Source organism: Felis catus, chromosome X (assembly GCF_018350175.1).
Source record: "Felis catus isolate Fca126 chromosome X, F.catus_Fca126_mat1.0, whole genome shotgun sequence".
Lineage (NCBI taxonomy): Eukaryota > Metazoa > Chordata > Mammalia > Carnivora > Felidae > Felis > Felis catus.
Window position 1 is genome coordinate 114693733 of NC_058386.1, and position 15695 is coordinate 114709427.

Consider the following 15695-nt stretch of genomic DNA (forward strand, 5'->3'; position numbering starts at 1 on the left):
AATGAATTTATTATGAGCCAGGGTCCGGTTGTTTTCCACCAGACAAGTGCCATGTGAAAAGATTACCCTTTCCCAAAGATCACAATTAGCTCTCTGTCACCTTTGCCTTTTTGGCGGCCCCAAACAACACTCCAAGATCACGGGAATGTATGTGAAATAGAACTATGAAGTACAATGCTTTTTGTACCTCCTCGGGCTCAATGTGAGAGACCAATTTTAGCCTCTTGCTTTAGCAAAGCATCCAGCACAAGCCGATTCCTATAGATTTCAAGATCCTTGGTATGTACAACCTCTACTGCTCTGTGCCACAGGTAATCTGATCCAATTTCATAAGACATGTTTCTGGATGAGGTAAACATTTCAAAAACAGTAATATAGCACTGCTGTGATAATATCCTCAAAAGGGAGCCGCAATTCTTTCTTTTAGCCAGGGTACATTTGTGAAACTTTCAAACGCAGAAAAACGAGAGCAAATCCATCCGACGCCTGAGAACTGTTAGCAATGCTTTGATTTGCAATAATCACATGAAAAGGGCCGAATCGACAAGTTCTCCAAACACCTATTTCCGTGGGGGTGGGTGGGAGCGCACAGCACCGAACCATTTTTCTCAACGACTGGAAAACCAACATCTACAGAGAAGCCCTTTCTTTCACATCGTTGGCAGAAATAAAATCCTATTCCCGCCACCTCATCTTGCAATTAAGGAAGTTGCTACAAATAGCAGCATAGAAGTCAATGGTCCCTGCTTTGCTCCGTGCTGAATGTACTCTCCAGGAGTAAACAGGTTACTCAAAAAAGTCAGCAGCCAGAAATCGCTCTCCCCTAATGCCAAAGTCCCACGGAAACGCAGTTCCCTTTTCTGGGGATCGGCGAGGGCTCAACGTGGACGGTGGAGTCCAGCCGGAGCCTGCCTTCGCTCACCAGCTCGGGGTCTGGGGCGTTCAGGGCGCGGCGAGGCTCCAGACCCGGCGCCCGTGAGCGGCGGAGCAGCCTCCTGGCGGCTCCACATCCACCCAGCCCACCCTGACAATCGCCTTCGCTTTCATTACACCCTCAAGGTGAGCGGCTTAGGCTGGAGCTCCAAAGTTCGCCCGGCCTCTGGTCAGCAGCACCCCCCACCACCACCACCCCCGCCTCCCCGCCCGGCCGATCCCCGGGCAAGGCTGAGTCCTGCCCTCGCCTCCAGCTCCCGGGTCTTTTTTTGGGACACAGTGACAGGTCTGGGTTTACCTCCATGTGCTCGTGGCAGAGGAAACAAAAGAAAGCAACCTCCCTGATAATCAAACGCCATCTTCGACTAATTGGCAAACCGAGGGGCCCCTGGACCGGTCCCCCCGCCGATCCCCCCGCCATCCGGCCCGAGGGCGGCCCCCCGTCGGAGACAGAGTTTGCAACAGCCCCGGGAAGCTCCGGTTCAACGGTCCAGGGGGGAGGGGGACTCCGGGAGCCCTACCTGCCTCCCCACCCCGGCCGCCCGGGCAACGCGGTTCAGTTAAAATCTACAAGGGGGTGGCGGCGGCGCCTCCCAGAGATGCAATTCCCCCCTCAGAAAATTGTTCCGAGGGACCCGGCGCAGGGCGGGCGAGCAAGCAAACCGCACGCGGGGAGCCGCAGCGAGTGTACTTACAAAACGATTAAAGCTCCGGCGGAACATCGCGACGAAGGCTGCCGGGCGCCGAGCTGGGCTCTACCGGGCTGTCTGGGAAGGCGCCGTCCACAAAACACACTGCGGCGTGGGCCGGCGGCGTGAAGCGGACGGCGAGGCGGGCAGCCCCACCACCGCCTGCCCTCCTAGGCTCTCCGCTTTTCCCCCCGCCCCGCCGCCCGCGCCCTCGCGCCCTCGCGCCCTCGCGCCCGCGGCCCCCCGCCCCCGCCCCGCCTCGCTCACGGCCCGCCCCCGGCCCGCCCGTCCCGGGGGCGGCGGCCCCGCCGCTCGCCCTGCTCTGGCCCCGGCCCCGCCGCTCCCGCAGCAGCCCGCCGAGAAGGCGAGCCCGGCGCGCGGGGGAGGGACGGCGGAGGAGCGCTAGGCTCCTCCCGCGGGGAGGGGGGCGCCCCGATCTCTCCGCCCGCGCCGGGCTCGGCACCCCGCTGTCTGCACTCTTGCCCGGCGCCGCGCCACCGCCCGCCCTCCCCGCCGGCCTCGGCGGCCGGCCCGCGTGCTTCCGCGCCACTCGGGGCACGGGGGACCCTCCCGGGGCACCCCGCGCCTCACCTCGCCTCGGCCCCACACTACTCCCCTGCCCCGGCCCTAACTCGTCCGCGGCGCCGCTTCGCTCGCAGCCCCTCCTCGGTCCGCGGCAGCCGCTCCGCCCCGCGCTTTCGTCCCGCACCCGGGCTGGGGAACCACCGCGCAGTCCGCCGGCCCGCCCCGAGCACGCGAGGCAGCCTGGCTCCCCGCTTCGCGGCGGGGAGGAGCCGGGCTCGCAGCGAGGAGTGGGGACAGGCAGGGCACCGTGGAGACCCCGGGCGGGCGGGGCAGGGCGGGGGGGGGGGGGATTAGTTATGAAAACCGCCCCCTCCTCATCTGCAAAGGCGCGGGTCTCCCCACTACCCTCGCTTCGCTCCGCTCCCACCTACGCGGCTTTCCCTCCTCCAGTTCTTTTCTCGCGTCCTGCCTCCCCACCTAAGCCGTCTTACTTCCACTTTCTCTATGAGGTTGTAAAGTCAGGCTTTGTGTCGCTGCTGCTGCGCAGCGGGGCGGGATTTCCCTGCCACCCCCCTCCCACCCCAAGCCCCTCCCCCTGGCCCCCTCCTCGGCGCGTCTCCCAGAGCATCCTGGGAGTTGTAGTCCAACCGTGCCCCCTTTCAGCCTCGTACTGCGGGCCGGGAGCTCCCCCACTCGCCCGGACGGGGTTTGCCCAGAGGGTTGAAAGAGGAAGCGGCTAAGATCGCTGGGCGGAACCGCGGTTCTCGGCACCGGCAGGATGAGGGGGCCAGGAGCGCCCGGTAGATTGCCCCCGCGGTGAAAAACGTGAGAAGGATAAATGAGGCAAAGCCCCGAATGCTGGGAGCCTTCCCTAGGACGGAAAATCTATGCTCCAGGAAACCCTCTACACCCTCGACTCCTAGTTTAGAACTGGAATTTGTGAAACTTGAAACATTCAATATAAAATCTGAATCTAGAATTGCCACGAGACCGGGCATCCCAATCCCACCTACCCCTCCCCCCACCCCACCCCCACCCCCCGTCTGCACCGTCCTTTTGGCTTGCCCCGAGGCTGATGGAGAAGAAATTTCAGATTCCTCTATGAAAGTAGAGGAAATGAGTGGAGGTTGAGAAACATTTACGGGAGCCTCCTGCCGCGCCACATTCTCCTGCCAGTGTAGAGCTGGGGACCGGGTCCAGCTACACCGCCGGCCTCCCCCGAGGTCGTGAAGGGCCTTTGCTACTGGGCACGGCCGCTTCTCCTTTTCCCCTCTGGGGTTCAGATTCATTTTAACAAATCTCCCCTGGGCATTTTCTTTGTACCAGGCACTGTGCGAGGGGCTGGACACGGCGGCTTCTGGAAAGACCTTCCCGACAGGGCGGTCGCGATCCAGTCGGGGGATAGCGACATGGAAAACCTCCCTTAGAAAGTGATGGCTGCTAGAGGTCAGGCGCCAAGAGCTAATGCTTCTGAAAGGGGGCTGGGGAAGCTTTCCCGAAGGCCTTGGAGATTGAACTGGACCTTGAAATGTGGGAAGGTTTCAGAGGAAGGGACGGAAGGAGCCCAGTGGGCAGAGTCCAGGCGGAGGGAAAGGTCGGCGAGAGGGCACAGGACAAGCTAAGAAAAAGAACAGGCCCTGAGGGCAGACGCCCAGGATGTGTGGGTGGGGCGGCCCAAATAACACCACAACCCAAAAGGATCTTCAGAAACACCCCTTGAAGTTTGAACTTGATTCTGTGAGCAATGAGTAGCCCATCCTCCACGAAGTGCAAATGCAGGAGAATTAAGGTATGTTCCCAAACTGTCCTAATTGCCGAGAAGGAAAACGGTATGTTTCCAATTCTTTCCTCATTATGGTGTCTTCTGTTTGTTCACGCTTGAGGCTATATCTAACGATTTTTAAGATTCATGTTAAACGTATATTAATCAGATATTAAGATATTTTATTGGCAAAGTGGATCTAAGGTTTTGCTATTTCAAAGATTTATTTTCTTTTTCTTTTAATTTTTAAAAATGTTTTATTTATTTTTGAGAGAGAGAGAGGGAGAGCATGAAAAGGGAAGGGGCAGGGAGGGAGGGAAACAATCCAAAGCAGGCTGCAGGCTCTGAGCTGTCAGCACAGGACCCCACGTGGGGCTCGAACTCAGTAACTGTGAGATCATGACCTGAGCCGATGTCAGACACTTAACAGATTGAGCCGCTCAGGCGCCCCTCAAAGATTTGTTTTCAAGTAGATTTTATTTTCTGGCAACTAATATGATTTAACTCACTAATTATATGTTGAACACCTACTACGTGGCAGGCACTGTTCTAGACACTGGAATTTGGAGGTGGAAGAGGTTATTATCATTTGTTCTGGGAATAAGTCTAGAATTCTTCTCAATAAAATACATCCTAAGCAGTGAAATAGGGAATAGAAAATGAATTTAGATGTTTGGCGATGCAAATACTTACTAGTAAGTAATAAGTAATTTCTTTCTGTATACAATCTTGTTGAACAAATGGGAAAAAATGTACTTGTAGATTCAAACAGATCAACTTTTAATACAAGATTTTTCCTTTTTTAAAGTTGTCTCTACACCCAACGTGAGGTGTGAACTTACAGTGCCGAAGTCGAGAGTCACATGCTGTGCTGACTGAGCCAACCAGGTGCCCCTAGATCTCTCGGGTTTTTTTGTTTTTTGGGGTTTTTTTAAGTTGATCTGTTTGAGGGGCACCTGGCTGGCTCAATCGGTAGAGCTTGTGACTTGATCTCAGCATTGTGAGTTCACACCCCACGTTGGGTGTAAGAGATCACTTAAAAAAAGGGAAAAAAAATTAAATTAGATGCAATTAGAGAACTAGACACCATTTCGTGGTATCCTCTTACACACCGTTGTGTGAGTATCATCTCACGTGCCATTATTGCCATGGTGTCCAGCTTAAGAGCAAGGCATTTAGGAGCCCCCAGGATATACCAGTATTGTGGGTCAAATTTTCATTTGTTATTGCAATTTTGCGATCTCGGTGTCCTAGCTAGTTCATCATGGCACCTGTACTCACGAGTCCAGACTCATTCGCTTGACTGTAACGATGCAGTCAATCCACACAAATCAAAATACGCTCAGCAAAACACGAAATCTATGCAAGGTAATTTTTTCCCGTATCCAAACCCAACCTGAAATTGGAGTCAGTCTCCCAAGCGCCCTTTAGAATTACTTTTCTTTGTGAGCTTCTTTAAGGCAAGAAGAAATTATTTTTCTTCTTTTCAGTAGCTCTTCACAGTTCCCAAAGAAAACCTAGGTGTCGAGGAAAGCTGTTGTCAATGACTATGAAAAGCAAACCATCAGCCAGCATTCTCATTTGGCCCACTGCATAAACAGAACTGCAAATCCGAACTTCCTCCTGCCAAAGCTGTCAGAAACCCGTGGTCTAGAACACCAACCCTTGTGGTGTATCAGCTGACTGCGGAAGAAGCCCCGGTCCCCTGGCAGGAATTCTGAGGAAGCAGTCTACTGTCCTTATTACCATCTTGTCGACACAGAATGCTTACGGTCAGAAAAAGGGGAAGGGGTCTCCCTCCACCGTTTCAGTTCTGCTGCCCCGTTCTACGCAAGCCCCTCCAGAAGCCCTTCTCTCTCGCTTCCCCTATTCTTTCCCACCTTTTGCCTCAAGCCCTCAGAAATCTCACCATGGCAACTGGGCAGGACAGCCAGTAGGGCACCGGAGGCCTTCCACCTTTGGGGAGGAAGGGAGCACAGTGCTCCTGGGATCAGTTGGTCAGCAATTCATGGATCCAGCAGGAAGGGAATGGTGAGAAGGAGACACTTTTTCCATCTAATGCTTAAAAATGAAAAAAAAAAAAAAAAGAGAGAGAGAGAGAAAGAGAAGCTGTTATATCAGCATCTAAATCACCGCCATCAGCAAGTTGAAGAAATTTAACCTGTCTCTGCTGAGCTTTCAAACACACTTCATAAGGCTACCTTTGGCCCACTGGAAATTCCTCCCTTCCAAGTCTGGCCTTAACATTTATTTAAGGCAGATTTTATCCATATCGTCCTAATTGTTGGCTCTCTCCAATTCATTCTGCACACTGCAACCCCAGAAATCTTCGGAAGGCAGATCAAATCACTCCCCTACTTAATGACTTTTCGGTAGCTTCTCATCACTCTTAGCGTAAGTCCCCAATCTTGCCTTAACATCACCTACAAGGCCCCGAATTCTCTGACCCCTGCCTTCTGCCCTAGCATAAAGGGGGGCCTGCTCTCCCTCTCAGTCACCAAAGTCCACCTCACTGGCCACCTTTCATCCCTGGAGTTCCCAAAGCTTCTGTTCCCCGGACAGCTTTTGCACACGCGATCATCTCCACTGGGATGCTTTCATGAACTTTGCTATTTATCTTTCAGATCTCAACTTAAATGTCACTTTGTCAGATTAAATCAGAGCTCCCTGTTTTAATGTGCCAAATAGCCCTTATTAATTACATCGAGGGCACTGACAAATGAGGTTAGTAATCGTGGAGAACAGCAGAAGTCCAAAGGGATTGTGGATGATCTCATATTGTTTTGTTTTTCAAAATGGGGAAGTAGGTGTATTCTTGTAATCATGATACCAAAGGCATACAAGCTAGAACTGACTATAAAAAAGGATGGGGTATTTTTAAAAAGTTTTTTTTTTTTTAATGTTTATTCGTTTTTGAGAGAGAGAGAGAGACAGCATCAGCAGGGAAGGGGCAGAGAGAGAGGGAGACACAGAATCCGAAGCAGGCTCCAGGCTCTGAGCAGTCAGCACAGAGCCCGACGCGGGGCTGGAACCCCCAAACTGTGAGATCACCACCTCAGCCAAAGTCAGACGCTTAACCAACTGAGCCACCCAGGCGCCCCAGGATGGAGTATTTTACTATAGTGGAAGAGAAGAGGCAGTCTCTAGGAACCACAGTGAATTCACTGAGATACAGTTTGGCCTTCAAGGTTCTGAGAAAATGACCTCTAATTCAGAATTCTGCATCCTCCCAAACTATACTGTGAGGATAGACAGAGAAGAGGTTAGAGACAGAGAAGAGGATATGGCATAAGAACAGTAAATCTCTATCTTCCATAATAAGAAGTCATTATATCAAAATATATCAGTATAGTTATACTATACTATTTAGAAATAAGGAGGTAAATATCAGAAGAAATAGCTAAAATAATGAAAAGTACTTGCCTCTAGGGGCATAGATTGAGAATGGAAAAGAATGGGATAAGGGACATCTCTATTTTCTCTGTATAAGTCTTAAAACTTTTAAACTATGAGCATGCATTATTTCCATAAAAATAAAAATAAGTTTGAGGGGCTCCTAGGTGGCTCAGTCAGTTGAGCATCCCACTCTTGATTTAAGCTCAGGTCATGATCCCAGGGTCGTGGGATTGGGCTCTGCACTAAGCATGGAGCCTGCTTGGGATCCTCTCTCTCTCTGTCTCTCTCTGTCTCTGTCTGTCTCTCTCTCTCTCTCTGCCCCTCTCCCCCGCTCACGTGCTCTTACTCTAAAATTAAAAAAAAAAAAAAAGTTTGAAAATACAAATAGCATTTGGACATGCAGACAACAAGTAAGAGAACATTCTAACCAAGATAAGTGGCAAAGATGTGGAGGTAAAAATATTCCAGTAAATTGTAAGCGGACCTGCCTACAGGAGCAATGGATCCAGGTTGAGGAGTAGTAGATGATATAAAATGTAAACGTCTCTTCTCAGGGAGGCACTGGAATGCACATTCCTTCCTATGAGAAAGTAAACCAAGAAAGAGGAAGACTTGAGACCCAGAAAATGGGATAAACATAAAAGAGAGGTGAAGGGAATCCCCCATGTGATAATGAAAGAAAGTTTGAGGTAGACGGTAGACAGCTGTGTGGCACGCCTAGAAAGCAACCAGTTGTAGGACAAAGGGAAAACAAATTGGAAAGGACGGTCTTGTAAGAGGTCTAAATCTGTATCTTCCATAATGAGGATGCAATAAGTACTATCTAAACATTGAAAGATCAAGAAACGTGAGTATAAGTACTTCATATAGAAATAAGGAAGTAAAGGGGCCCCCCGGGTGGCTCAGTCGGTTGAGCGTCCGACTTCGGCCCAGGTCATGATCTCACAGCTTGTGGGTTCGAGCCCTGCATCGGGCTCTGTGCTGATGGCTCAGAGCCTGGAGCCTGCTTCGAATTCTGTGTCTCCCTCTCTCTCTGCCCTTCCCCCATTCACGCTCTGTCTCTCTCTGTCTCAAAAATAAATAAACATTAAAAAAAAATTAAAAAAAAGAAATAAGGAAGTAAATACTAGAAGAAACAGCTAAAATCATTAGAAGTGGTTGCTTTAGTAGTATAGGTTAGAAGTTGGGAGAAATGGAGTAGGGGTCTGCTTTTTTTCTTTACAAGTCTTATTAATCTATTTAACTTTATGAATATGCATCCCTTTCAAAACATAAAAATTAATTTAATAAAAAAAGTAAAAAGCATTTTGAATGGGCAGAAAGGAAGGAGAGCATTCCAGCCAAGAGAAAGAGCAAAGATATGAAGTAGTAAGTAGACCTCCGTAGGGGAGTGTGGGTTCACACTGGGAAACAGTGAAAGATAATTTTAATAGCTATCATTTATTGAGCGCTTGCTGTGTTAAGCGCTTTATATATACATTATCTCATTTATTCTCACTAACCCCATATGGTACCACTATTATCCTCATTTTATAGGTGAAGGAACTGAGAAGTTAGGGAACTTGCCCAAAGTCACAGCTAGAAAATAGCAGAGTCAAACAGATCTGCGAGATTGCACATCCATCCCCCCTTTTTAAAAAAAAGTTTATTTCCAGGGGCGCCTAGGTGGCTCAGTCGGTTAAACATTCGACTTTGGCTCAGGTCATGAGCTCACGGTTCCTGAGTTCGAGCACCTGCTTTGGATTCCCCCTCTCTCTGCCCCTCCCCAGCTTGTGCTCTCTCAAAAATAAACTTAAAAAAAAAAAAGAAGTGTGTTTATTTGTTTTTTTGAGAGAGAGGGAGAAAGTACCAGTCGGGGAAGGGCAGAGAGAGAGGATCCCAAGCAGGCTCTGCACTGTCAGCACGGAGCACGACGTGGGGCTTCACTTGGGGCTCAAACCCACGAACCGTGAGATCATGACCTGAGCCAAGAGTTGGACGCTTAATCGATTGAGCCACCCAGGCGCCCCTGCAAATCCATACCCTTAGCCACCATATTCTGAAGGTATAATTGACATTTGATCGCTGATTTAATTTATGGGACAAAGGAGAGAGGTGAATTCAAAATGACTCTAAGGAATTAAGGCTCTGTGAGTGGGAGAGCGATGTTTCTTCATTTTAACAATTGACTACATCTGAGCAGCGTGACGCAGCTATAGTCATGAATGTGAGCGATGCGATCCCTGTCTCGGAGAGCTTGCCAGCAGTCATACATAGGAAAATCATCTGTGGGAACTTCAGTGGAGGAAATTGGGAATTCAGTGTTGGCTGCGTTGAAATAACAATAGAAGGCTCAAAAATGTCCAGTATGCATGGAGAATGTGGTATTAGAGCTTGATACGAGATGCTCTAAACCTCAAAAATCTATCCCTGGTCGAGGGAAATCAGAACTAAGAAAAGCTGTTTAGTTTAACGCTTCAGAGATCCTGCATGAGATTTCCGAGTGCACTTTCAAGGGTAGCTGGGCTGGAAGCCAGATTGCAGTTTATAGGTGGAAACCGTTCGTTCTCGAAGCTTGATGGTGGAAGAAGAAACAGAGATTGTACGACAGCTAGGAGGGCCATCGGGATCAGCAACTTTTTTTTTTTCCAAACTAGAGGAGCCCGATACGTGTGTAAAAAGCAGAGAGGGCAGGATTCCGTGGAAAGGAGGAGCAAAACTTTCAGAAAGGGAAGATAATTGAGGAAGCTGGGTGTGAAACCGGGGAAGAAGGGATGAGTTGGAGAACAGGAGGCTCAGGTTTGAGGGGTAAGGAGGGGCCCTTTTTCCTCTAAGGCAGGAAAGAAAGCTGAGAGGGGAGAGAGCGAATCGAATGGTTTTCGGGGAAGACGGTGCACGGAAGTGAGCAGTCCGTTTTTGAGCGGGGCTTCGTTTTTGTGACAAAGGTCAGTTGGGAAAGGAGATGGAACTTCCGACCGAATCAAAGGATAGAAGTTGAAGTTCAGATCTGAAGATTAACAAGGCTTTTGGGGGGCCCGACAGTCGTATTTCAGGGCTTCCTACTGTTGAAAATTATTGCAGATTGCCCCATCCTTCAGTCTTCCTGACCAATGAATTCACATTTTATCTCACCCAGGCTAACATTTAGGTACTAAGACTTAGGCAGGATGCCATCAAAATCCATTCAAAATGGCTCTCTTCCCAGCAGGGACAGTGATGCAAACTCCCCTTAGCAATCAAATCCAACCTTGAATTAATTAATATCTCTGTTGGCGTCTGTTTTAAGTCATATAGTTCTCACTGGCTCACTTTCTAGCATTTTAAGTTTCACTTGGCACTCTTCGGCAAGTATTTCGTCTGTCCCGCTTGGAAAAGTATTTGCCATTTTGGCTTCACTCAATTCTTGTCCCAGGATGTAATCATGATAAGCCAACGCGCACAAAACACCTAACGGACACCAGAGCTTCTTGAGGGCAGGACCAGGCCTTATTTATCTGTATCCCTATTGCCCAGGGAAGAACATGACACGTCGTGGAAGCTCGAGAAATACTGACAAAGGAATGATCATCTCTGTGCCGTTATGGGGAGAGCCCAAAACCGGGACCCAGGAGACATCCGTTCTGTTATCTAAAGTCCCCCTTGGACCCATCACATACATTCTCTGGACCTTATTTTCTCCATGGGAAGACGAGGGGACTAGATAATTTATGAAATTACTTCTGACTTACGAATTTTACATGCCATTTTTAAGCAGATAAAATCTCAGGTTTCCAAGGGGCGGTATTTGGACTGCTGTTTGAAACTTGTTCTAAGTCCCTGGCTAAGCCATTGGTCACTGCCTGTGACCCAGAGTAGACCTGCACTTCAGGTCATTCCTCCTAGATATGCCAGACAATCAGATGTGCTACTCAAAGCCCTGTCCCTTGCCTAGTATCTGTTCGGGGTCTCCCCTGGTGGGGTTGTAGTGCTGCAGTCAGCAACTTTCCCACGGTGCCGGGTCTTAACTAGGCCCAGTTATGTGTAAACCACGCTCATGTATTTCTTTTTTATCTGAAGTCATTTGGTCGTAGGTGACCAACCACGAGGCCACAGGTGTGGATTGAGGAAGGGGCAGCAGTGTGGCAGGAGGAGGTGCCGTGGGAGACTGGGCCACCTGTGCATGAGACTAACATATGCCTTCAGGGCCTGCTCAGACTCTGTCACCAGCCAGACCCCAAGACCTGACCCCTACTGCTCACCTACTTATACCCACTGACCTTCGTTCCGTATTTTTCCTTCCGCTCTTCTTTCCAGCTGATCTCTTTTTTTTTAAGTTTTTTAATATTTATTTATTTATTTTTGAGAGAGAGAGAGAGAGAGAGAGAGAGAGCGAGCACAAGCAGGGGAGGGGCAGAGAGAGAGGAAGACAGAATCCGAGCAGGCTCCAGGCCTGAGCTGTCAGCGCAGAGCCCGATGCGGGGCTTGAACCCACGAAGTGCGAGATCATGACCTGAGCTGAAGTCGGACCTCAGCTTAACCGACCGAGCCACCCAGGCGCCCTTCCAGCAGACCTGAAGGGCATAGCATCCTGTGATGGAAACCAAAACTACCCCTCAAGCAATAGCAGCTGCCCAAAGAGTTCCGGCCAGCTCAGAACACCCAGGCCAGTTTGAACTTAAGCCCCAACTCGCACCTGCACAGATGGACCATGGAGTGACTGGCGGTTATCTTGACGTCGTTATTCTAAAAATCTCTGCGCAAGGAGGAGCGGAAGCGCCATTTACATAACATACGATGTAGGTATAAGCATGCTTCCTTCAGGCGCATGCGCAACCTTATGCCCGCCTCTACCTCCAATGACAAGGCTCCCGCTCTAAATATTCATCCTAGGGGGCATCTGGGTGGCTCAGTCGGTTCAGCGTCTGACTCTTGGGTTTGGCTCGGGTCATGATCTCATAGCTCATGGGTTCGAGCCCCGTGTCAGGCTGTGTGCTGACAGCTCGGAGCCTGGAGCCTGCTTCGGATTCTGTGTCTCCCTCTCTCTTTGCCCCTCCCCTGCTCACACCGTCTCTCTCTCAAAAATAAGTAAACATTAAAAAAAATTCATCCTAGCACTAAATAAAAGGAACCCATTCACCCTTGCTCAGGGAGTCACGGCTGTGGAAGTTATTCCCTGTGATCTCCTTATTTGCTGCAAATGAAGTTTCCCTTGTGTTGCCACTCTACCTGGTGTAGTTTCTGTCTGTGACTCACCAAGGAGCAAATTTACATTAGTCGGGTTACAGCTCTGTCCCACATACACACCTTCCCCAAGTCCTTCCCACTTATACACGCACCTTCCATAAGAGGATGGAATTAGTTCTCAGCACACCAGACTTCATGGGCAGGAGAACTTTATCCTCACCTAGTCGGGCATTTTAGTCTCTGCCAGAAAACTAACTGCAAATCAGGAGATTGCTCTCCAAAGGAGGGCTCCTGGCAAAATAGGAAAGCAATGGAGGTGAGCAAGACAGACATCCCGACAGGTGTCTCCTAGACCTTCTCAAACTCCCCTGCCCCTCATTTCCCCACTGCCTTTGCCGAGCCCCTGCCAAATTGTTAGATTGAAGAGGTTTATCTCATTCCCCTAGTCAGAAGGGAGGATTGCAGAAGACGACTAGAGGAATGAGATAAACCTCTTCAATCTAAGAATTTGGAGACTTTTCAAAGTATTTAGGTGTTTATAAACAACCACAGGAAGTGAGCAATGCTGAACCAAAGCAATGAGTCTATGGTGATGGGATTTCATTACCAATAGATAAGCTATTTGGGCGTGTAGTGAGGTCTCACTCACTCTCTGCCTTTCAGATCACACCTTGTGACCGCCAGCTACTCTACACAGTACCCTCTGCTTTATAGCTGCGGGGAGAGCTAAGTGTTCTCTCCGCCCCAATCGACCTGCCTTTGGATATTCAGTACCTCATTCTTCCTCCACCCTCCTTGTACGACACTACCATACCTGTGGTTTATGAGAATCTTCCTAATCGATCCCGGGTTGAATGGAGAATACCCAACGATTAAAAAAAAAAAAAAAAAAAAAAGGCTAAACCCACCAAATAAATTAAGTACTTACGCTGTCCATTTCATTAACATTCAGATAAAGCTGCTTCCTTCCCTATGTGTGGACACACATAAAGAGGATCCGGAATCACCAGGCAACCAGATAGAATATGGACTTCAAATAAACAATGATCTCGTCATTCTTCACAAGAAGTTAATTAGCTCCTCCCCTACAGAACACTTCTTAGACTGTGATTGGTAATGTCTCAACTCCTGCTCGGCTATAAAGTCGTAATTAATAATCAGTCTATTTCTCTGGTAACTGTCATTTCATGACTATTGGCAGATCTCCTATCATTAATGACTGCTTTACCCTCCCATGGGGCAGGCATAGTTTCTGACCCTCGGGCTTCCGTAGGAAGTTTCAGCCCGATCTAAGCACCGTGACGTGCCATCAGATGCACTCCCCTCCCCATCCCAACATGATTATCCAGTGAAATTCGGTTCGAGGAATAGAAACACTGCAAAAGGGTTGGTAGGCCAATGGACCAAATGTTGGTGTATATTTTGTCAGGCAACAGTTTTTCTTTTTAGGCACTCACTAGATCATCATCTCCTTTGGGCTGCTCCTCTCTTTGGGCTCAGTCTACCACAAGTTTGGTATCCCGTAAAGTACAGGACTCTTGATAGCTGCCCTGTTTCACTCCAATTTAGGGATGGTGCTTCCTGGATGGTGCATTTGTAATACGTACAGAGTCCCCGACATCAGCAATTTTGTATTTGACAGAGCGATATGAGATTACTTCACTTTTTGGCAGTCTGGAAAGTGCTATATTTGTCCATGAGTCCCTTTTCTGCTTCCACGCTGACCTCAGTTCTTGAGTTGCGCCAAGGAGGAATTCAGAGCCAAACTCTCCAGTAAGCAAGAGTTTGACAGCAGTGAAAGAGCAGGTTCACTTTTGAGATAGGAGAGTGAGCAGGCCCAGGGGCGGCGACTGCAGGGGAAGGTGGGGAGGCGGTCAGGGAAGTCTTTTCTTTTTATGTTTGCGTAGGTTGTGGGTCATAACTAGAGTGGTCTCTGACTGAGGTTGCTTCCAATCATCTGAAGGACTCCGCCTACTGGTTGGGGAGGGGGAGTTTTTGGCCCTATATGGTCCTTGTCTGAACTGTCATGGCAGCCATGGGGGGTGTGGGAGCGGTGAGGAGAGAGGGGTGTCAAAACTTCAATGTCAATGTATTATAATGAAGCTCTGTAGGTTACTGTAGGGCGGTGGTTATAGAGAACAACACATTCCTATCCCGGAGGTCTTTCCCTGCTGTTTGGAAATTGGTTTCCTCTCCCCCACCTTTTTAAAAAGTTTTATTTTTGAGAGAGAGAGAGAGAGAGAGAGAGAGAGACAGAATGTGAGTGGGGGAAGGGCCAGAGAGAGGGAGACACAGAATCCAAAGCAAGCTCCAGGCTCTGAGCTGTCAGCACAGAGCCCCACATGGGGCTCGAACTCACAAACTGCAGAGATCCTGACCTGAGCTGAAGTCGGATGCTTAACCGACTGAGCCTCCCAGGCGCCCCGGTTTCCTCCCTTTTTATCAGTCAGAAAGCATTTGTTCTCTGCTCGTATCTAACTGCCCACTCTATCATATTAATATTTGTTTTTATTATCAATTATTATTATTTACTTGGAAAAATCAGTATCTTCTTTGGTTTAAACCAAAGCTGTCTCGGGAATATATGGTAGTTTCCCTAATCGGCTTTTGTTCTTGGCCCAGATCATAAACAATATTCATGATGTCGAATGTACAGAGAATTTATTTATAGCCTTGACATACTTTTCCATGAACTGTTTAAATATCAACATAGTTCAAACGAAGCCTGCCAGAGAAATAAATGATTTATATTCATTTCTGTTGGTGACCTTCCATAGAAAGAAATTAAAGATTGTGTAACTATAAAGAACAGATAGAAACAGTCAAAAGTTCAACAAACTGCTGTGATTATGGGTGATAGAATTACATATATTTTGAGTTTTTCTGTGTGCCTTGTATTTCCTTAGTGTAGTTACACCATGACCTTTGGCATATTTTAAAGGAAGACGCGTGCTTATTTCCATTTCTTCCTCAATCGCAGGGATGGCAAATCTATGGCACATATGTTGCCACTCCCCACTTCCAAGTTCATAGCAGACGGTGCTAGTCAATCTTGGCACTCTTTGTCACTGAATTTGGAAGCAATCCCATAATCTTTTGCAATCCAGCCCTCTACACAGCTATGTGAATAGCTCAGCGATCACCCGAGATGGAAGTCATTTGCCATTCTGGTTCTAACCTTAAGCGTTCTCACCACGTCTTAGTCGAGGATCAGTGGTGACAAGGAGTCGCTACTCATTCAAACCAGT

The 15695-nt window shown here is 48.8% G+C and overlaps 1 protein-coding gene across 14 annotated transcripts in view; it reads right to left on the reverse strand.

The window, feature by feature from the left end:
• The window catches only part of ATP11C (ATPase phospholipid transporting 11C), a 172596-nt gene extending 170741 nt beyond the window's left edge, over positions 1-1855 (reverse strand). For 11 of the 14 annotated variants that reach the window (XM_023249320.2, XM_023249315.2, XM_019824382.3 and 8 more), the window contains exon 1: positions 1629-1854. In XM_023249320.2, the coding sequence (XP_023105088.2) occupies positions 1629-1655 (27 nt within the window). In that variant the 5' untranslated portion in view covers positions 1656-1854. Of the gene's footprint in view, positions 1-1628 lie in introns of all 14 variants that reach the window. The other 3 variants (XM_023249323.2, XM_045051118.1, XM_023249318.2) reach the window with 2 other exon arrangements.
• Positions 1856-15695: the final 13840 nt, after the last annotated feature.